Consider the following 23,193-nt stretch of genomic DNA (forward strand, 5'->3'; position numbering starts at 1 on the left):
TAAATGCTGGCTGTCATTGCTGTTACTATTTTTAGTACCTCCAGAAATGGAAATGTGGATATAGAACTAGTTGTCAAACAGAAAGTGTACAAATGATCTTTTGTTCTCCATCCAAAATTTTCTCTTCATAATTCTGGCTGGCCGTCATCACCTCCTTCCCCCAATTATTATGCACCCCAACAAATAATTTTATCAAGATAAAAAAATATAGATAGATAGATAGATAAAAATGGGAAAACACAAAGTGAGTAAAATAGATTTTCACCTTAGGCTCATTCAGGATCTGCGTGAAAGCTCAAAATGAAGCCAAAATTAAGTATATTAGCGTCCACTTCAGAAAATTCTCTTAACTTTGCCAGTGGTTGAAGTTTTGAAGATACCGCTTTTTGGTATGCATCATTATGCCTAAACTACTATTCACTTTCTTGAAATTACAATAAGTATGTGCTTATAGCAAACTAGCGTCCAGAAGAACATGAAACAGTGACAGCCTCTTCATTGCGCCCTCGTTGGGTAACCTCATGTGTGCTCGGTGTGTACAAGCGTGTGTGTGAGCGGGTCTGTATTTTAGAGACATAACATTTTTAAACAAAAGTTGAACCATACTTGTTCTATGTATTTTTCACATACAAGGTTACAAACAGTTTTCCAGGAGTTGGAGACAATGTCATGGTTTAATGTAGCTGGAATTTGGTGGTGTCCAAAGATGCACTCTACTTTTTTAAAAACATTCCTGGTAGTTGAAGTTACATATATATATGTAATTTTGGAATTAAGTTAAGAGGAAATAGGTTTCTGTTCTCACAAACAACCTTAAGAAAAAATGTTTCTGCTTCCTGCAAATAATTGGATTGTTTTGGTTTGAAAAGTGGGTTATTTTTTTCCCCCTTTCCCTCTGGAAGAGGAAAGAAGAGAGAAAATTCTAGACAAATGACTTGCCATTACAAATGCTCTTAATATATATAACTGTCTCTGAGGAAATACAAACAAAACTATATAACGGTGGAACTTAACTGCTGCCACATGATTTATAGAATATTCATCTGTCATACTCAAACAAAGGAACTACATTTTAAATCAGCTTCCATATTTGCACTGTTAGTTATCTTGGGATTGGTAAAAAGTTTCTGACTTGAGGTCATTCCTATAATTGTGAAAGCAATTTTGTAGACAGAGATGTGAGCCAAAGCAAAAGCGGGGAAACGCATCATTGCAAAAGACCATTTCCAGTTAGTTTTCTCCTAGTTCAAGTAATTACCATTTGCTTGTCCTGGTAGCTATTTTTTAGTGTAATTTTCTTTTAATAAATGCCTCGAGCATCCAGATAAGCCAGACAAAACATTTCTGGAACCTTGTAGTGCCTACGGGCCTGGTGCTTTGGGGGGCGGCGGGGGGCAGGCCTGCTGCTGGAGGTTGGGAGCGCTGCGCTGCCTTCAGTTCTGGCTGCACTGGAACTTGGCGTATCACTTTAGAGAGGGAGAATTTCAGCTGCCATGCCCTCCTGTGTCAGGAGAAGGGTGGCTTAGATTTTTCTTGCTTGAGGTTCTTTCAGCAGAATTGTTTTGTAAAAGTAGCTTTTCACCACGCCGCCCATCAGAATCCGGTGGGGAACTTTTCCCAAATGGATAAATTTTCTGCTGCCATCCACTGCCACCATCCTCAGCCACCCAATGGTCACATCCCAAGCCCTGTTTCAGGGAAATATTGTTGAAGTAGCCAGCCTTAGAGTGAGGCTTCTTAACCTGGGGCCCATAGCTTTGTGACTGCTTTTGTGTTTGGAATTACTATGAAGAAAGTGCATAATTTTCATCAGAGTCCCAAAAGGGATAGCTGACCACTCAGAAGGCTCGAAATTACAGATCTGTTTCAGCCCTTGGGAAAAAGAACTTCGGCCCTGAGGAAAATCTTTTACCAAGTTTAAAATCTGTTCACCGCCTTTGTGAGCCCTTTAGTTGACACTTAGGTAATAATCTTCCTCTTTTTAAACTGAGGCCTTATCATTTTCAGTGGGTATTAGTGAAATGCCCATGCAGCCTGGGGGAAAGATGCAGGTTTACTTTGACACTTATGCTCTAAAATATGCAGTTCCCTTCTGGCTAAAGTGTAGAAATTGGTAGTTTTTGAGAACTGAAGTGGCTTTGAGTTCCTGTACGCCTAAGCCCATTCATAAATGGCAAAGGGAGTTGTTGAGTGTGGGTGACGGCTGCAGCTCTTTATTCTCCGTTTAAGCATAAGTCGTTCATTCGTATCTCAGTAAAGCTGTTCCAAGTCTGCCCTGTACCCTTGGCCATTCAAGTCAGGTGACAGCTATGCAAAGTGTGGTACTGCAGCAAAGATAGAAAGGTGTACCTTGAACTTGGGAAGCCAAGACATATGGCAGAAATATGAACGATAACCTATTGTGGTGCAGGTTAGCCACCAAATAATCTGCAAACAGAAAGTGCTCCAAAGAGTTCAGCTGAAATCAATTCCTTTGAGGTGAAGGGAAAAGATGAGCTTAGGGAGCAGAGAAGGATTTTAGCTGTATCTAAAGAACACAGAACATCTGCTTAACCCAACTTCAGTTAATGCAGCATGTCAGTGTGGGTTTTCTGGGTTGTCTTAGGATGGTATGTAATTACATGTGGGTGGGGTTATGGTGGGGCAGAGTCTGATTCTCAATCTACTCTAGCATTTTAATTTCTAACTACCCACTTTTAGGTATATTAATAACAGCTGTTTGGCATTTTCCCAGGAAAATACTAAAATGGCCCCAGAAATTATTAAACTACAGCTCTGACCATTTAAGTTGACTGTTTACGTGTTAGTGACCACATGTACTGGCATTCAGGCAGTGCTTGGGAAGTGATACTAGGAGTAGGAAAGGATTGTCCTTTCTCCATCAGTCATGTTAAGTACCCTAAAAAAAAGTAATCCTGCATAAATCTCCAAAAAGAGTGAATTTGTGCTCAAGCCCTTTTCTTCATAGAAAAACTAGTATCATTATTTCAGATCCCTTTGAATTCCTATACTTTGGGAACATACCTAAATCATTGAATGGCTCCATAATGATTCAGAAATGTCAGTCCTACCTCTTCTTGACAAGTAAGCGAGGTATTCTTTAAAAATGATATCATAGTGTCTAGCTCAAAACTGGCTCAATAACATGGTTAATTAGCTGACCACACTGCTCCTAATTGGGTTTTCAGAAAGCACTTGACATTATAAATAAAAATATGAGTTAGCATGCCAGAAGAGTTGGAATGTGTGAATGTAGCAACTTTCAAAATCTATTTTAATAGCTTTTTAACAAACTTAGGAACACATTGCTGTATTCCAACAACTAATACCCATTGTAGATGAATATACATCTCAGGAAACTGTAGAAGGTGATCTCTTTAAAACTCCCCTAGTTCTATTTTTCATTGAATTATATTCTTATCAAATCATTTGCTTTTAATATGTTTAAAGGAATTTTAAAATGTTTTCAAGTTACTTTTTTTTCATTATAGTTTACCTTAGCTATTATCATTATCCATATATTAATCACTAAGTATAGTTGAGAATTAGAATGAAGGCTTCGAAGATGTTCTTATTCTCCAGAACACTGAGATCTCTGTTGCTGTCCTTCGGTCATCACTAATCTGATCAAGACACAAAATGAGTCTCCTGCATGAGTAGCATTTATGGCAATTTTGAGTTCTTGACAAGACCACACAGTTGCCCGCTCCAGTTGCTGACTCTCCAGTGGCGTTTGGGAAAACCAGTGCCACCTGGTGGGAGTCTTGAGCACGGAGGCCAGCCTGCCAGGATTCTGAAGGCAGTTCATGGTATTCCTGTTGTTTCACCTGTATCATTTGAGCAGTATTTACTGTTTGTCATGGGCCTGGTAACTAAATTATCAGTAATTTCTAAAAATTCACGTGATCCATGTTGATGGACTGAAACCAGCAATCACCTTTTATTTTTATACCGGTTACTTTAATTCAGTGGTTCTCAGTCCTGGGAGCTCATTAGAATCATTTGGGGAGATACTAAAAAAAAAACAAAAAAACCCACAGTAACTAATATTTGGTCCCACTTGCAGATAGTTCGTTACATCTGTGTTTTTAAAAGCTCCACCTCCAACTCAGGTGATTTTAAAGAGTGGCCGAGGTCGAGACCAATGAATTTGCGTGCCTGCTTTATTTCTGGCTTTCTTGGCTGTACTTTCCCTGTGCCTCACAGAGACATAACAGTCAATGCATCAGTCTGTGCTAGCGCATGTGTCATCTCACGTGTGCCCTGTAACTACGGTGGGTCTTACCGAGTTCACACCATGGTTTATGGGCCATTTAAGACCAGCCAGAGTTTCAGTACTGTCTGAAAAACATTTTCTGGCAATAAAGGTGACAAATGCCATCTGATTTTAGTGAATGAGAATAGTTTAACATTTTATGTTGTTCTTTGCCTTGCTGGTTAGCCTAAACAGGATCCCTGTGACTTCTAGTGTAATTACGTAGGCACTTATTAAGGGCTTTCCATTGTCTAGTGTTGGTCTGAGCCGTGAAGAGGACACTAGGGAAGAACATGGCATGAAGGGACTCAAGGAGCTTACATCCTCAGGGAGGGGACTCACGTAGAAGAGCGTAGGGTATAATACTTGGGTCAGGACAATGAAGGGAATGAAAGAGATCTCAGTGGAATCGTGTCATAAGGAAAAATCTATAGAGGACAGAGAATTGGCGCCAAGGTCTTGATTAGTGTGGGTGGAATTTAACTGGCAAAGGCAGCTGAAATGCTAGGCCTGTAGAACAATCTAATAATGAAGGGCACCAAAGTGGGAGTGATTATATCACCAGACCACTTAATGAGTGGACGGTAGTGGCTGAGCAGGAAAAAAAATCCCACAGGCAAGAAGAATCTATCCACAATCATCAAGAAGGACCCTCAGATGCCTGCCTTAGGGGTTGGACCTTGATTGGAGAAGCTTTACAAAGCCCTAGTTTACAAAAGCGAGCTATGGTGGTGAAGAGAAGTGGTTGCCTCTGGTTGGGCAGATGATCTGGAAGGATCTGCTGGCGGGGAACATGGATTTATTGGATTGTTGGAAATGTTCTGTATCTTAATTAGGGAGGTGGTCACACAGGTATTTGCCAAAACTCAGCAACTCTGCACTTAAAATCTTTTCATTTTATTGTATATAAATTAGACTTGGAGGCCAGGTGCTATTTGTTTGGCATTTGAGAAGCTTTGAGAGATTTTAGGAAAGTCTGCGACACATAAACCATAGGCCATTTGCATGGAAAAGCCGCTGGAATTGGCTGGGTAGGCCTACAAGTTGAGTGGGACAGGGTCTCAGGAACCACCAGGACGAGGTTAACAGTGTTAGCCAGGTTAATGGAGGCTCAGATATGGTGCAGTTCTGTCTGGGAAAAAGCTGTCCTTCCAACCCTCCCCACGCCCAAGTCAGACAATTCAGTTTCCCCCTGCGTGTCCCTGGTGCCTTTCCAGCTGCTGCTCCAGCACTGAATGAACACAGGGATTTCTTATACTATTGTCTACTTTTGTATATGTTTAAGATTTCAATAATAAAAGCTATTAATGTACTTGCACTTTAAAAATCATTGTTTTTGAATGCAAACATGCTTAGTGAAGGTGTTTCTCTAGGCTGTACTGGCCCTGAGGATTAACTACTGAGACTTTTTAGCGGTTACTGTAGTAATTTCAAAATAATGATGAATGTACTTAGAGGAGGAATGAAGATAAACACTCTTTTGTTTATTTTGCTTAACATAAGTCAAGGGCATTTTAGAAGGCTTATATTTGCCATTGGGGGACAGACACATCAGGTCATGGGGCAATAAATGCTCTTTGGAGAGCTGCAGTCAGTATAGTGTGTGTGTTGCAGAGGGAGGTGCATCTGTGAAGGAATCACCGGGATGCTCCCGTGCCTTCAGAGGCAGAGGAGGGAGCGCTGTGCTGGTGGCTCATGGGCACAGTGCTGTTCACAGAGTTACAAAATCTGAGTCGAGTGTTGCTCTGTGGCCTCCGGCAAGTCACTAAACCTCCCTGGCCTTAAGAATTCTTAGCTTGAAAAGACAAGAATTAAAATTTAGATGATTTCTAATCCCTCATATTGAATATTCTTCTTCCCTGTACCGCCTTTTTAAAATCACAGTATCATTGTTTTAAACTAGTAGTTTCCAAAGTGGAACATATGCATCAAAGTCTCTTGTGAGTGGGTCAGTGGAGGGTGTCAGAAATGCCCAGATCTGCAGAATGATTTCCTGGCAAGTGCCTGGGAACCTGCATTTTAACACACACCCTGGAAGAGTCTGTGAACAATATAGTTTGAAGAGAACAGTTTTATAGGCTATCACAGTTCTTTTTCTTCTGATTGCCTTGAAATGCAGTCAGTACTTAAATTTCTTCTAAGTATTTAAGGAATTTCAAAGATTTTCTTTAAAAGAATGTTGTGATTTAATTCTCATCATATGACATTATTATGGGTAACATTTAGTTTTGTGTCTGTGTTAGTGACTTATGTATATAATACATAATTTAGAAAATATAGAGATACAAAGAAGAAAAAACTACAAAAACCTGTAATTCTTTAGCCTTACAAAAGCAGTGTTAAACAGGTTTGTTGCACATCCTCCCAGACTTTTTCTCATATGAATACATATAAATGTAATTATTTACCAAAATAGGTTTATTTTCTCTATATTATTTTATAACCTATTTTTAAAATTCACAAGTTATGCTCATCATTCTTTGTTAATAAATGTCTACGCACATCAACATTTTGAATGGCTGCCTGGGGTTCCTTTATATAAATGTACCAGAGCTTATTTCACTAGTTTCTTACTGGTACTCTCTGATACCCGCCTCTTTTTATTGTTTTACCCATGGAAATAATGAACATTTTTCTATATTTTTTGTATATCCTCAGGATAAAGTTTCTAGAAATCAAATTGCTAAGTAAAAGAATTTTTAATTCATTTTATAAAAGTGATTTTGAACACAGTGAATCAATATTCACTGTAGGAAAAAAAAATGGCAAATACAGGGAAAAGTTAAAATCCCCATAGCTTTCAGATAACTTTTCTACTTTGGTGTGTAAATATATTGATATGTTTTAACATATAGGATTATACTATACAGAGAATTTTAATATCTGCTTTTCTCATTGAACCATATATTATAAACATTTTTCCACGTCAGCCATATTGAAAATTCTGTGATATATCTATATACATTAATTGCATAATATTTCATCCAGTTGTTCAGCTTCAGATATAAAGTACCTAACATGCAAAAGCAATCTAATAGACGTGATGAGAGAAACAAAGTTGATTAAAACTGTTTAATGCCCTTAAAATATTTACAGACTAGAAGGGAGTTCTAACACAGTTAGACAATTCATCAGTACCTGGTTTTGTTGATCTGGTCAGAAGGTAGGAAAGATGGGCTGTGAGATTTCAGAGAAAGGCAAGTAAGTTTCGGTTAGGGAGGTGAGGGAAGGCTCAGAAGAGGAAGTGACTGGAGGGTTTGGCCACATGGAGGTGGGGAAGAAGGAGCACGGCCAGGTAGAGAAGAGCATATCGGCAGTAGTTCCATCTATTGGGATGCAGGCCCCATCCCAAAAAGGACCACAGGTGTAGAGGGAAATAAACTTGGAGGGGTAAGCTGGTGCCAGGATGCAACGATCTGGAATATCTGGCTAAGCAGTGTGGACTGTTTCCTGAGTGGTGGGAGCTCTTTAGGCTTTGTCGTAGCTGGAGTAAGGGCGGGATTGGAGCCGAGCGGCAGCTCTCTGCAGCAGTGCACAGGGAGGGGAGAGTGGGAGGAAGCGGGACAGTCAGGATGCTACGCTGCTGGCGCAGAGTAAGGCTAGGTGTAGCAGCCAGAACAGAGAGAATGACAGGCTTTGGCAGATCCGGATATGGCGATAAAGGAAAAGATTGAAAGTCAAGAAGGCCTTTGGGGGTTTGAGTTTGGGTGGCTTGGAGAGCAGTTCCGTTTGTGCAGAAAGAAATAGTGGGGGAAAGCACTTGAGAAAATGATGAGTTGCAAGAATTCTTTTTTTTCTTTTTTTTTCTTTTTTTTCTTTTTTTTTACCATTTAGCCCATTTTGTTTGGTTCCAGCATCACACACTTCTACACCTTTCTCCTTTTTGACAGGAAATAATTTGGAATATGCCTGTAAGTACAGAGGCCTACAGTCCGGAGGACCATTAAATGCTCAGACATCCCGACAAGGGCGAGAGGTGGGGTTCACAGAAGCGGAGCCCATCGGCAGCCAGGATTCCTTCCCCTCTCAGGAAAGCACGCTGTCTCCGGTGAACCTGACAGATGACCAGATAGCTGCTGGCCTCTACGGTAACTGCTCCCCCACAGTCCTTCTCAGTGTCAGGATTCCAGGGCCAGCACTGCCAACATTCCAGTCTCACGTCAGTGCCCTTATACACTGACCGAGAAGAGCGCTATGCGGTTGTTGGGAAGGCAGGCCTAGAATAGTTGTACGGTTACTAAAGAAAGAGCTGTGATACTCTGAAGAACACTCACCTGATTTTTCTGAATTACGAAATATTTTAAACAGCATTTCATTCTTTCACAGTCCAGAAGGCATAAATTGTTTCCAGGTTATTTCAATGGAAGAAAAACAACAATAATCCTTATTTTAATGCCTAAGTGGTCTTTTAAGATTAAATGAGATAAGACATCCCTTTATATACAGTAAAATCTGATACAAATGCTAGTTGTCACTACTTTTGCTATGTTCGAAAGTACTAATGGTTTGTCTTTTCCATAAAGAATGTTATTAATGGAACTTGGAATTATTTTCTTTGCATGCACACAAGTTTCCAATGATTTTGTAGAGGTTTCTTATATATGCATATCAAGATGTATATTTACATGAATTAGGGAAAATAATAAATGTACATGAAGAAAGATTACCTGTTCACTTGTATGGATATGAGTTATATTAATTTTGATCACCTTGATTTACTTTACCACAGTATGTACAAATAGTGAAAGTACGCTGAAGTCCATCATGAAGAAGAAAGACGGTAACAAAGATTCAAATGGAGCGAAAAAGAATCTTCAGTTTGTTGGCATTAATGGAGGGTAAGGACAAGATGGTGGTGCTAGCGTTTACACATGGTCTGTCTGTCTCCTTTGCCTTCTGCCTACTCAAGTTATATTTAAAGATGCCTAGCCTGGGATGCTGCCACATCTTGGTGATGGAAGATTCCCTCCTCAGAAAGGTGCATTTGGGCTTCTCTCCTCTCCTCTTCTTGCTATCTTTAAGGATATGTCACTCTTGAAAGGATACTGAAGAAGATGAGCCATTTACATCTCATCTCTGATCTGAAAAAAATAGTCTTCATCTAAAGCAGCAGGTTTCCTGCACTATTGGACACCTTGTACTTACCTGTGTGAGAACTCAGAAACAAACAGAAAGAGACTGAGAGCGTCACTCCATGGCCAGTGATAGTCACTCACTCCTTCAGAACGGGTTGTGTTGCTTGGCTCTCCATGTTTACAAACAAAATTGTAGGGCCTTTTCCCGAAGAGCAGCCTGGCCCTGCCATCAGTTCTTCGCTTTCCAAGTAGAATGTTTATTAGCTATTTATTCCTTCTCTTCTAATTGCCACAGGTAAATAGCTAAGCCTGCTCGTCCTCTGGTAATTAAATCAAAGCCAATTAATCTATTAATCGGTACTTAGTCTCGAGAAGAAAGCAATAGTGCAAAGTTATTTGAGATAATATTTATAGTAAAGTGCATCACAAAGATTTAACTTCATGGTAGCTGTTTTCCCAGTCTGAAATTTTATTGGGTGATGCAGCCCAGGAGGTTTTGGAGGACGTACACTAGAGAAACTGTTGGTTATTGTGTAATCTGTTTACCTTGACACTGGGAGATTAATGGAGCAAAAAGGAAAAATAAAAGAGGGGGGAGAAGGAACAGAAAGAAATGAACAACTGTGGACCTGGTTTTACTAAGATAAATTTCCTTTGATTTATACTAAACTAGAGGTGCTCTCTCTATATGTAGTATTTTTTTTCTGCAAGTGGTATATGATCCCAGTTGGCACCCCACGTTCCCTCTCAAATCAGAACCCATTCAAAACCACCAGGCTTTTAAATAGACCTTACTTTGAACATCTCAGTGCACAGTCTAAAAATACTGGTGAAATTTCTGCAGTCAGTCCGCAGCTTTCTCTTCATAGAAATTTCTGTCGCTGGGTCTTTATGGGCATACCTTGCATCTCCTGAACTCCCAATTGCCACCTAGGTATGAAACAACTTCAAGTGATGATTCCAGCTCAGATGAAAGCTCTTCTTCCGAGTCAGATGACGAGTGTGATGTCATTGAGTATCCTCCTGAAGAAGAGGAGGAAGAGGAGGACGAAGACAGTCGGGGAATGGCGGAAGGGCACCATGCAGTTAATATGGAAGGTTGCAAGTCTGCCAGGGTGGAAGATGAAATGCAGGTTCAAGAATGTGAACCTGAGAAGGTGGAAATCAGAGAGAGGTGTGGTACATTCCCCTCCCCTCCCCTAACCCCTTCTACGTTTAATGTACTTTGGCAGTAGAATTGGCCAGTTAGGATCCTGATTTTGCAGTTGTATGCATTTGTTTGGTCTTTCCAGTCTCCAAAGGAAAGCTAAACTTTATCTGTTCCTCAGATACACATACATCTTGTCGTGATACTAATAAGTACAAGTGCAGAAGAAGTTGATAACTCTTACATCTCTTGCAGTAGCAAAGAGAAAACCTTGATATATTTGGTCACCTTTATTTCCTTTAACTATTTATGTTATCTAATTGTAGGCGTTGGGCCACCATCCGCAGACCTATTAAGCACCACTGAAGTTTCCATTATTTGAACAACTCACCTTGTATTTAAAAGCATGTTAGAATTTTTGGTGATCAGCACATTTCTTTTGAGGTTTTAGATTTTACCATTAGTCATTTATCTTGGTACAGTTTGTCAGTACTGGTATTACAGGGCCATTGGGTGTGAGAGGGACAGTTTTTTGGCCTCAGCCAAAGATCACATTGGCCATAAAGATGATGTAATCCATCACACGCCTCTTTTTTGTTGCTCATTGAGCAATTGGGAACACTACAAGAAAGGATTTGGGAATTTCATAAACAGCAGCTGAAATATCAAATAAAAACTGGTTGGCTGAAACGGGTACCAAAAAATGTAGTAAACTTTAAAGACTATTAGTAAATATAGAATCAGTGCTTATAAAACAGGAAAGAACGGACAGATGGAAATTTCAGTATGGCTTTTCACTATGTGAGAAATAAATACAACATTTCGGAACACTTAACTCTTTAATTGGTTAAATGAAAGTTTAACTGCATTAACACAAGGTAAGTATTTTTAGTTTATATGTCCAAGTATTTTCAAATGGCTCAATGTCTTGTCATCTTTTTTTAACAGCTTTATTGAGTATAATTTCTATATCATATGTCATCTGATTTTTAAGTTTATATTTTCATGTGGGTTCAACAAACACTTCCTGAGCCACCAAATGTGAGTTCAAATATGTGGCTCCTGAGCAGCAGAGCGGGAATGTGGTAATTCTGACCTCTTCAACCACTTAAGAATAAAAAATACGTTTAAGAACTTAGAACAAAAGGAATGAAAAAATCTCCAAATGTTACTCCATCATAATGTCATAAAGGTCAAACTAGTGAAGCCAAAAGCTACCCTCCTGCAAAGGAAGGGTTAGCTCTGTGTGATAGCATCAGCCCTTGGCTGCCTCGGGACACCTGGACTGCCCTCGGCTTGGCCTGGGGCCTCTTGTCTTTCATTGCGTTCTGGAGTTTGAGGAAAAAATGCCTTTCCTTTTGCGGCCAATCATGAGCTGCTTTCTTTTGTTTCTTCCCCCCTTGCAGGTATGAGTTAAGTGAAAAGATGTTGTCTGCATGCCACGTACTGAAAAATAACATAAATGACCCCAAAGCTTTGACCAGCAAGGATATGGTGAGTCTGACCTACAGTGCTGTCCCCTGTCTGCAGAAGTGCCCAAGGGGACGCCATTGTCCAGGCAGCTGTGGCCGTCCCCTGGCCTGCTATTGCGGGCATGCTTTCCTCCAGACTATTTCTAGAATGTGTGGGCAGAGTGAGCATCTTGCCACCCTGCTCACTGGGCCACACTGTGAACCTTTCCCTGAGCCCAGCCTCAGATCTTCTCTACCCTGTACTTTTCTCGGGGGTGGTGCATCTGTGAAGCATATACTTGCACATGGCAGGGAGGGCTAACTGGCAGGCAGTCCTCGCCTTTCCGTGTGTTCTGCTTCTACTTACAAAACCTTGTGATCCCGGGAGCAGAATCCCAGAATTTTATTTTTTAAGTTAGCATATGTTGTTGTTGTTTTTAAACCTATTTGGGCCATCGTCAACATTCCTTCTAATTAGGAAACTGCATATTATGTTCTGATGTGGAATGCAGGCTGCCACTATTTTGAAACCTAGAAATAAATGCACTTGCCATCTTCTCACAGTTTGAGAGATTCAGAAGCAAATAGCAAAGAGGTTGATGGTTGCCATAGTAAGGGTGATGGCACAACACAGGACAGAGAAACATTTCTGTGGCAGTGGCGAGGCTGGCCCATTGCCAAGTCTGTCACTCTCTCGTGCATTGGAGAAGTTTGCCTGTGATGTGTGGCTTCTTTCGTAGGTCAGACCAACCCTCTGGTTGGCAGCTCTATTCAGTGCATTGAGAAAATGTAGTTTTTTGTGTTATTTTAGATAGTAATGTGCATTTGAATCTGCGTTTTAGCAGTAGATTTAATATGAAGCTTTACACTGGTTAACTTTAGTTGGCAGCTAGTAAGAAAGTTGATTTGTAAGGTTCACAATATGATAGAGTTATAAAACCAAAATGTTATAGCAAGACGGGATTTAAGGAACTATCTAACGCTGAAAAGGCAACTAGTTTTCCTCTTGTACTACAAACACAATCTGAAGAAGAATTGGTGGTGACCGTCACAGGCGTGAGAAGCGCATGGGCATGTGTGCCTGGGAGGCCACACTCTCCTGGTTTATCCTGCTTTAACTGAGGCCCTACAGATCACAAGTCTTGTCTAGAGTGTCAGCTACCAGTTAGTGCTGGGATTGGATTTTACTTGTCTTGAATACTGGTCCATGTTGTTGTTGTTACTTTTAATCCCAACTAAATCATATTACCTTATTATATGGTGTCTTTAAAAAAAAAAAAGTGTCATCTCATGTTTGTTTATGTTGCTATAGAAACTTAAATTCATCAGAACCCGCTGAGTCTTGACATTCAGTTTTGTGTCCTGAAAAAGGAGCGTGGCAGTGATGTTTACAGAAGGAAATGCTCCATAACATTCCTGGCCTGGGGGGTCATAGAACCCCGTGCGGAACACTCAAGTCCCTCAGCGATACACTAAATGCTGGTCTGCACCTTGGTCACAAACAGTAAAACTGTGAAACATGACTGCTGTGGTAATATTTCCCATTAGGTTTAAACTGAACTGAAACTGGTGCTTTCAGGCCCCAGATTTTATAGCTATAATATACTTTTTCTTTAATCATTCTCAAAATACTAGATTATGTGGTCTTCAGGGAGGACTTGGCATTTCCACGACCCCAGATTGCTAAGCGTATTGTCAAGCACATTCTGGGTTCAGTACATTTTTGTTTAATTAATATTCATTTAGTGAAAAAAAGTGCTGAAAGTATTGTGCTGTGGAAAGTAGTGGATGCGTGAATGGTCACAGTGTCAGGGCCATATAACCCATATAGGACACTGAATATTTAGCAGTAACAGTCATGACAACCAGATGCCGTAATTTTCCTTCCTTCCATGTGGGAATGAAGAAATAGAAATCTGAATATATTGGAGAGAGAGCAGAAGAAAAAAAAATGGATGAATTCTTTCTTGGGCAAGACCTCTTTCATGAGTGATCAGAAATATGTGAATGGGCCAAAACTGAATTATCAGTAGCAAGAAGATAAAGGGAGAAGCTCTACAATCCCAGCCTTTCCATAGAAAGAGGATTTCTTGGGTTATGGTTACATAGGCGTTCCATCTTTCTTTGATATATTTTTAACCCTATGAAGAGCAAGCAAAGCACAAATGAATGATAAACTCATGTGAAAGAGAGCCCCTGAAAAAAAAGTATCGTAGTTATTACCCCCGCCTCCAACACTGGCTGTGCCCAATCTACCTTGCACTTAATGTGGTGCAAGTTTGACCTGATCATCCATGCAACTCATGCCACATTCACGTGTTCACACCCAGAAGGAGGTGAGTGGGGCTGATGATCAAATACAAGTGATCCTACTGGGAAATGCAAATTGCCTCAGATCAGCTTTTTACCTCCTTTCTGTGGCTGAACATTTGTATTTATTATTGGAGTGGGAATTGAGTTGGCTGCATGCTTACGGTCACCCAGCCCAGTGCTGTGGAGACGTTGAAGGAGTTGAGGTTGGTCAGATTAGGAGAGAAGCAGCAAATTAAGTGTGGGTTAAGTAATTTCTTCTGTCCCAGTTAATGAAAACCATTTGCGACGCCAATGTAACTACATGATATTAATAATTCAGTGATAGAGCCAGGCCTAAGAGTTTTGCATGTATTGCCTCCTTTGTTCTCACCATAAACACTGTGAAGGAATGCTATTTTTATTGTCCCCATTTTGCAGATGAGGAAACTGAGACACAGAATAATTATCTTTCCCAGGGTCTGAAACAGCTCCTAAGTAGCAGAGCCAGATTTTGAACTCTTGTACAGTGCTTAAATTGCCTCTTTTATAGAAGTTGGAATATGTGTGTGCTTTAAAATCAGAAAGGATGTTCCAGTTTGGAATTTGAGGCTTCCCTTAGCACTCTGGGTTTCGGTAGTTGTTTCTGCAAGCCAATTCTAACTGCATATACTTTGACTATAAAAGGGTTGGTTTCTTGGGCTTTCAGCTAAGGCTCAGAAAGTCTATAAATAGAAGAACTCAGGAGGAAGGCAGTGGGGGAGGACTGGTTGAAAGAGGGTGAAAGGGTGAGCCAAAGAGCATTTACACATGACCCATAGACACAGAAAATAGTTGGCAGTGGCCAGGGAGGGTAGGGGGACAGGGCTGGGTGGAGGTAGGCCAAGGCGGGGGAAGTGGGGACATCTGTAATAGTGTAAACAATAAAAAGAAAGTTAAAAAAAAAAAAGGAACTAATGGCACTCGCTTGGTGTCTTGGCAGAGGTTCTGTCTGAACACCCTCCAGCACGAGTGGTTCCGCGTGTCCAGCCAGAAGTCGGCCATCCCAGCCATGGTCGGAGACTACATAACTGCCTTTGCGGCCATCTCCCCAGACGTCCTGCGTCACATCATCAACATGGCCGATGGCAACGGCAACACAGCCCTTCACTACAGCGTGTCTCACTCCAACTTTGAGATTGTGAAGCTGCTCTTGGATGCTGGTACGTCAGCTTTCCCCGTGTCTTCTCTAACAGCCCTCAGGTCGTGACTCCTTGAAGAAGCTGGTTAATCTGCTTCTCAATTCTGTAACCATCCTCCATTGCTTTTCCACATGAGGTGGCAAGGATGTCGTTCTTGACTCATCATGGGAGGCTTGATGTTTCAACAGAACTAGGTGACACAGATTCCAGATCTGTTTTGAAAGGAGGTTTGGGGGATATTCTTGCTGCAGTTGAGTTACCTTCAAATGAGGTGTGTCCCTAGGAATGACCATAACTCATATTCCCTCCGCAGCTGAATCACGGAGCCCTGGCGGGCTGACTCTCTGGAGGCAGAGTGTGGCTCGTGGGGCCAGAGCCTCGGCTTCGGTGTTTATGGGCTGTCTGTCCTGGCCCCACGACCTCCGTTCCACTGTCTGTGGTTAGTCAAGGTGGGGACCAGGCAAAGGCACTGCAACAGATTATGGTGGAGTCACCTCATTTCTGCCAAATACACCCAATTATGGTGAAATCAGCATAAAGCAAGAAAGTATTATTCTTGTATCTGAACTGTAGTAATGAGAATTGTGGAAGTTCTTGTTTATAATTGGAACTTGTCATCCCAGCATACTGCCCATGGCTGTATTAAAGATGAAGTGAGGTAGTGCTACATAGAAGGGTCCCTTTGAGAAATAACTGAGCTTTTGACTTCTTCAAATGGAACCACCCAGTGATACACATAGTTCCCAGATTATTTGTATTTATTTTTGAGATACCTATTTTTACTTCAAGTATGTAACTGATAACAATTCACAGTGCCTTGGTCTAAGTAATGAAAGCACGGTGTGGACATCTGATTTAGAATATGACTATAAAGTTGTCCAGGTTTCTCATACTGTTCCTTGACCCAAAAGTCCACTTTTTTCTTCTGTTTTATGGGTGTTGGATTAACACACAGGAGAAACCAAGCAGATTTGTTCATTTTTTTTCTAAGTTTGCTTGTTCCCAGTGTAGGGGTCCCGTTAGGATAAAACGGCTCCCGTCTTTCAGGAAGGAATTCCAAGCCTCCTTCCCTTCAGACATTCCAGACTGTGAACAGAGCTGGTGATCCTGTCAGACCAAGTTATGGTTTAAACAGAAAAGTGGATAGGACCCAGGAAAGCAAAAAACAAGATTTCAGGATTATTCCTGAAGGAAAGATTTAACCTGTCCTTGGAAAGTACACGTGGGCAAATATTTTGGTAAATGAAATGATTTTAATTAATTCCATTATTAGATTGCTTTGGTTAATCACTTTTCTGGATTTACTTAATAGTTTCACCACTCACCGTTATAGGCTGAGATTATGGCTCCATCAAGCGTGTTTGTGAATCTTAAGAAACACGGCATCTGTGGAGAACTGAACGTCACAGACAGCGAGGAGCCTCAGAGAGCACATCTGCTCACTTGCATCTCCGTCACACAGCTTCTTCCTTTTCTTCATTAAAAGATAGGCAGTGTAGTAAATGCCATGTGTCCCCAGTGTGCAGTTTTAGAACCCAAGGGAGGTTTTCGTGGTACCTTCTCTCCTCATCCTGTATGATGGGAACATCCTAAACACTTTCACTGTATTTGATCACACATGAAAGTATCTGTTCTGCACCTTCCATCCCTTTCCTTTTATTAGAAAGTGCTGAAGGAATTTAAAAATGCCACAGGATAATTTCACCCCAGAAGACCTCCCAGGAATTACAGGAACAGACAAGGTCTGGTTTATAGGGTCTGTTAGACCCAGGCAGTTCCCTGGGGGACTTGACTGCGTTTGCTCAGACTAGTTTCCAGAGTAAGTGTCATGTGACTGAAATTCTGCTTCTAAGGGCCTCAAACAAATCAGATTAGTAAACCCAGGGTCCTGGAACGAGTAGTGGTGTCTTAAGCGGGTAATGCCGTATTCAAGAGTTCCATGCACAAACCTTTACAAATCTTTCCCACTTGCAGCTCTCACTGACTTCCTTACTCCAAAACAGTGATTTCCTAAACACAGGTTAATGTCTGGTTCCCACATTATTGTTTATTCTTCACAGCAACCATTACTTAGAATAGCCTCCCAGACCTCCAGGCTAGTACACTTCAACCACCAGCTGCTAACAAGACATGCTATGAAAGCTCACCATTGCTTCAGGCCTCATGAAATACAAAAAATACATATTTTTTTGTTTGATATAAAAACACCTCTCACATTTCTTTCCAATTCATTCATGTACTTGGACCACCTGGGGCCATTTCATTGGATTCTTCCAAACACCCTGTCTTCAGTTCATGTTAGAAGATGGCTTCTCCCTACAAAAACCCCTTGTCTTTGCAGACGTGTGTAACGTGAATCACCAGAACAAGGCAGGATACACGCCCATCATGCTGGCAGCACTCGCCGCCGTGGAAGCAGAGAAAGACATGCGGGTTGTGGAAGAGCTCTTTGGCTGTGGGGATGTGAATGCCAAGGCCAGCCAGGTGAGCACACTTCCTTCCCAGGCGCGCATGCTTGCTCACGCCGCTGTGACGTGCATGGGTCCCCACACCGCATTTCCTGCCACTGAGCACGTACTTGCTGGCGCAGCCTGGAGTCCAGGTGGCTTACCAGGCAGTCCTAGATGACCAAGCACACTGATGAAATGCTGGCTTATACTTCCCATTGGAATCTTCTTTGTCTTTTGCTTCATGGTGCCCCTGTTTGAGCAGTGTGTACATACACTATAGGTCAGCCCGCATAAAAGTGACTGGGAGTCCCCAGCATCTACCAGGTGACTAGTGTCTTCACACCGGGTACTAAATGCCCATAGTTCAGATAATGTTCATTGTTTGGCTTGGTTAACCAGCTTCTGACTTTCTAACTCCTTGAGGCAGAGCCTCCAAGCTAAGGGGAAAAATTGACTCATTACTTTGTGATCTAACTTACCAACTTATCTCATTGCTCACAAGAAGCTGGTTGGTCCATGCCTGCCACCAGCTGCCCCCTAGTGAACCGCACGTCCACTTCCCCCCTCTGCCATCACATTCCCTCCTCCCCCTCCTGCCCCCAGCACAGCACCACTCTAGGCCACAGCCTGCCAGCCCGGTATGTCCTTCTGAGGTTCACTGTCATTTTTGCCACAGGCAGGACAGACAGCCCTCATGCTGGCGGTCAGTCATGGGCGGATAGACATGGTGAAGGGCCTGTTGGCCTGTGGTGCTGATGTCAACATCCAGGACGATGAGGGCTCCACCGCCCTGATGTGTGCCAGCGAGCACGGGCACGTGGAGATCGTCAAGCTGCTACTGGCCCAGCCGGGCTGCAACGGCCACCTGGAGGACAACGTAAGCTGTCTCCCCTGGGCCCGCATGCCAGGCGCTCTCAGGGACACAGGAGGGAGCTGGGAGTGCTTCTCAGCAAGGGAGAGAAATCACGGCCTCCTCGATTCTCCTTGGGGATTTGTGTGGGGATCTGTGGCCACCTCGCTTCATGGCCCAGCTTGGCAGCACTTGCTGTGTGTCAGCTAATACTCCACTAACTACAGCCAAAGACAGAGAAATAGGCTCATCCCCAATGTACTACAGGAGGAAGGCGATGGGCATGTACGGGAACCAGCATATTAAAGAGAAATAAACAGATTTTCAGTACAGAATCAGAACTTCTGAGTCCACTGAGAGGACTAGTCCCTGATGGATTTGGAAATCTGGATTCCGAGCCATACAAGCTGGGGTTATTGGGCCACTAGAACCATTATTACTACAGTGAAGCACTTGCCCACGCAAGTGGAATTAAGGCAGGTGTGCCCTTCACTGGGGCCCATGGAAGTGATGTTCCATCAGCTCGAGGATCTGGACTATCTTGGCTTCCTTAAGCACATCTTCCCGCTCCTGCTCAGGCTGTTCCCATCGCGGTCGCTCTAATCTCCTCCCAGGCCCTAAGCTGTCCCCATTCGCAGACAAGCCCTTGACTGCGAAACATCCTAAGGGAAGCTGCTTCTCTGGATGTCTGCAGGCCAAAGAGGAGCAGCACCAGTAGGGGAAGGCACAGGAACTAACACGTGGGGGGTGAAAGGGTTGAAAAGTCCAAAGGTCACAGAGGTCGGGCTGGGTTGGTTCTGTTTTTGAAAGTTTATTTCTGTGAAGCACAGGTTTGGACCAGGGCGTCCTTTAACTCAAAACACTAAAAAGTCAGTAGGAAAACATCTTCCTTCGCAGTAAAGGTCAGGTGCCCCAGGGCCCGGTCAGCAGGAAGAGCACCTCAGTGCAGGTATTTCCTGGCACGAAGGGCTGACGGGCCTCCCACAGCAGCAGTGACTGAGCTGCAGCCAGACCACATGGCCTCCACGCCGGAGCGCAGGGAGCGTTTCCAGCCTTCTTCCCTCGAGAACAGTTTGTTTCATGTGTCTTTTGTTGGTTTGTTGGCTTTTACTCATACCCTCTCAGCAAAGAACAGCTTGTGGATATAGTAAGAGGAGGCCAGAGAGCCACAGTGACTTCCAGTCACCGCAGCTAATTGTCTACTTCCTCCTCCTTAGAGGAGTAGGAGGGCGTGCAGCTGGCCTCCGGAAGAAAGCTGGCCTCCCAGAATTCACAGAGTGGGAGGGAGACCCATACCATTCAAACCACATGCAAATTGTTTGCAGCTAGCAACCCAAAGGGAGTCCTTATTCCAGGACTATACAGAAAACAAATTGTATTGTATTTCACCTTGATGCTTCTTCATATCCATCTAAATCCCTACAGTTTCATGGAAACCAAACATTTAATTGACAGTTTTTCCTTCCCATATTTAGTGTTTCCCTCATAGTTCCACACGATACATTTCTGCAAGCCAGCAGGACTCAGTGCTTCCACAGTGATGTTACTCAAAGTGTTCCATAGGGGTGGTTAGGATACAGGATCAGCTCTCTCCCCAGGAAGAAAATTAAGATCTTTGACATATTGCATGATGTCAACACCTACACCATGGTACAAGCCTGCTCATTTGTAATTATAAGAAAAAAACTAAAGTATGTTTCTATCCCCGTCATCTCCTGCTGTTCCTTACTTGGTGGGTACAGTGGTTGAGTGAGAATTCTTCACGGGCAGCCTGCATTTGTTGAGGACCCACAGACTTGCTCACTAACCTCTGTGAGACAAAGACAGGAAACGGGGCGATTGTCCGCTTGACTGTGATTTCCTTATGGTGGGGGCTGTGCCTCATTCATCCTTGTATCTGTAGGGCTTAGCACATAGAGGTCCAGAAAAGTTCCCAGAAGGACTGAGCAAATCACTCGATCTGGGGGTACATATCAATTACTGGAGGGTATTTTGTTTTGTTACTTTTTGGTTGTCTGGACATTTGAGAAATCCAACGTGGCTTGTTCTTTTCACCTTAAGGATGGCAGCACTGCGCTCTCCATCGCTCTGGAAGCAGGGCACAAGGACATCGCTGTTCTCCTCTATGCCCACGTCAACTTCGCCAAAGCCCAATCTCCGGTCAGTGTTGTGCATTTGGCATTTGTTAGCAGGCAGAAATCCACCAGACCGGTGGACCCCTTCTCTGGGAGCTGACAGGAGGCACAGGTTTTAGGATGATTCTGAAAGTGGGAGTTTTAGTCTGGAATGTGAGTCCATCACTTTCACCCCTTCCAGAAGGCCAGGGGCTCGTGGTTAGCACAGCGGAGGTTGGACCTGTTTGTCCTCGGGAGACAGACACTCTCACACCCTCACATGATGGCTGATTCTGGGCAGAATTACTCAAATGGCATATCCTGAACCCACAAATACATTTTGCCATGTTCCTGGCATTTTTCCTAATACAGATAGTGTGAAGAGCAACCTGTGGTCCCAGAGCCCACTCCTAGCAGGAAGTTGCTCTCCCAGGACAGCTGACATGGTCCTGCTGAGCTCGGCTGGCTCCGGAGCGCCACCTCCTGGTGGGCCTGTGTTCTGTGGTCCAGCTCTCCATGCTCTTCTGGCTCAAAGGTGGTTGTCAGCTATGGTGACAAAGTTCCTATGTTAGAGAGGACACCTCTGCCTGAGGTCACTTATTAACCCCGTTTTTTTTTCCTTTCCTGGTCTCTAGGGCACCCCTAGGCTTGGAAGGAAGACATCTCCTGGTCCCACCCACCGAGGTTCATTTGATTGATTATGTGTAAATAACCAGCCATTTACATGCCACCATTAAGCTGCTAATTGTTCCTGTTGGGGGTGACAGATACTGAATGTATACACACTGTGCCTGAGGGCACCGGCAAACAATGCAGAAAGCCACGGACTGAAGGCTGGAGCTGTCACAGTGGAAGCTGAGCCAGCGAGAGGTTGCCAGCGGACACACACGGCCTCCCTGCCGGCCACCTTCCCTCTGTGTAGGACACACTTGACCCCAGTCACTGTTGCTGTTGAGTCTCTGCTCCATTATGTACAGTTGTAGGAAACTGTAACCAGACCTGACCGGGCAACTTCTATTTCTTCTCTCCACCACCCGCCCCCACCGCCTCCACTGCTGAGAAGTGTCAGGTTCTCGCTGGCATGGTGTTTTAAATTTTTCCACAAGTATTTATATTTACTAATGTGGAACCATTGGAAAGCTCTTCAAAAATTCCATTCCAGGATGGTTTTGTTGATATTTCTGTTGTCTTTATTATTTTAAAATATGTAAGTTAGATGAATGCAGTCATCAGCAACTTGCACTTGGGCTGATAGGTTTCTGGGTTAAAATTAAAAGATGGGACTCTAAAAAAGTATAACACTACAAAAGGAAATCTTTTCAGTTGGTTTTATCTGGGTGGATGTATTATATGACTTTATATAAAAGGTATCTATATAAAATCGACACAGTATTTTCAACTTTTATATTCCATGGTAATAAAAGACATGAAGAACTACATGTAACAGTACCATATTTTTATTAATAATTGCACAGCTCTATATCTAATGACAAAGGTTGAATTGTGTTAGAGGAATTGGCTATATATTTCCCTCTAGAGAAACAGTGTAGTTCTCCACATATTTATGGATTCCTTCACACCATGTCACATTTATTTTGGTCTTATATGTATTTAAATGTTTGAAGTGCCTTAGATTCTTGCCATATTTTCAAAATAAAATTTTATTAAGCTCTTTGCTTGCCCCTGCTTCATCTCTGACAGCCCTCTGCCCCGACCCTACTGTCTTACAGCAGCAGCTGACAAGCTGACGGGTGGATTGTGCAGGGAGGCTCAGTGCCCGGTCCGCCGGTCCTGCACTCCGGCAAGAGAAGGCATCTTCTGAGAGCACCACAGCGCTGCTCGTTACTCAGGTTGCATGTCACGAGCCTGAAATTTAAGACCTAAATAGGTAAACAGTACATCAGACAGGTAATCTCCATGGGGAGCCAGTGAGTTAACTCTTCTCACGTGCAGCAGCACTAGACCTTGATTCTAATTTTGAGCGCAACTGGTTGAAACCCGTAACGATGAGAAAGGAGAGATGGAGCTAGACAGACCTTTTATTTCAGACTGCCATTCGCCCAACAGCCCATTTTCAAGTCCTTTTTAAAAAGTAAAGGGGATCAAGTCCATCTCATTAAAATGAAGAAACATGGTGGCCACATTGCACACTGGGTGTGAGAGTTGCTGGTAGTAGATTTTGTAACCCGGCTCATTTGTGAGAGTCAGGTGCAATGGAAAATATCACAGGCTTTTCTTAAACCTTTCCTCCTTTTCTTTTCTTCCTGTCCTTCCTTCCTTCCATTTATTCATTACCGAGCTCAAGAAAAGTCCAGAGGCTAGATTTCCCAGCAGGTGTGTGCCATCACAGTGCTTGCAGCAGAAAGCCTGTTCGGGAGCTC

At 42.8% G+C, this 23,193-nt stretch overlaps 1 protein-coding gene across 4 annotated transcripts in view; it reads left to right on the forward strand.

Moving 5' to 3' along the window:
- Window positions 1–22,518, forward strand: part of KANK1 (KN motif and ankyrin repeat domains 1) — a 189,513-nt gene extending 166,995 nt beyond the window's left edge. For all 4 annotated transcript variants that reach the window (XM_054583057.1, XM_054583058.1, XM_054583059.1 and 1 more), the window contains 9 exons: window positions 8,146–8,343; window positions 8,985–9,093; window positions 10,265–10,504; window positions 11,884–11,971; window positions 15,200–15,419; window positions 17,740–17,882; window positions 18,525–18,725; window positions 20,760–20,858; window positions 21,448–22,518. In XM_054583057.1, the coding sequence (XP_054439032.1) occupies window positions 8,146–8,343; window positions 8,985–9,093; window positions 10,265–10,504; window positions 11,884–11,971; window positions 15,200–15,419; window positions 17,740–17,882; window positions 18,525–18,725; window positions 20,760–20,858; window positions 21,448–21,510 (1,361 nt within the window). In that variant the 3' untranslated portion in view covers window positions 21,511–22,518. The remainder of the gene's footprint in view (window positions 1–8,145; window positions 8,344–8,984; window positions 9,094–10,264; window positions 10,505–11,883; window positions 11,972–15,199; window positions 15,420–17,739; window positions 17,883–18,524; window positions 18,726–20,759; window positions 20,859–21,447) is intronic.
- The last annotated feature ends 675 nt before the right edge of the window (window positions 22,519–23,193 follow it).

This window comes from Pteronotus mesoamericanus, unplaced genomic scaffold (assembly GCF_021234165.1).
Source record: "Pteronotus mesoamericanus isolate MK-2021 breed Mesoamerican mustached bat unplaced genomic scaffold, CSHL_Meso_final contig_73, whole genome shotgun sequence".
NCBI lineage: Eukaryota > Metazoa > Chordata > Mammalia > Chiroptera > Mormoopidae > Pteronotus > Pteronotus mesoamericanus.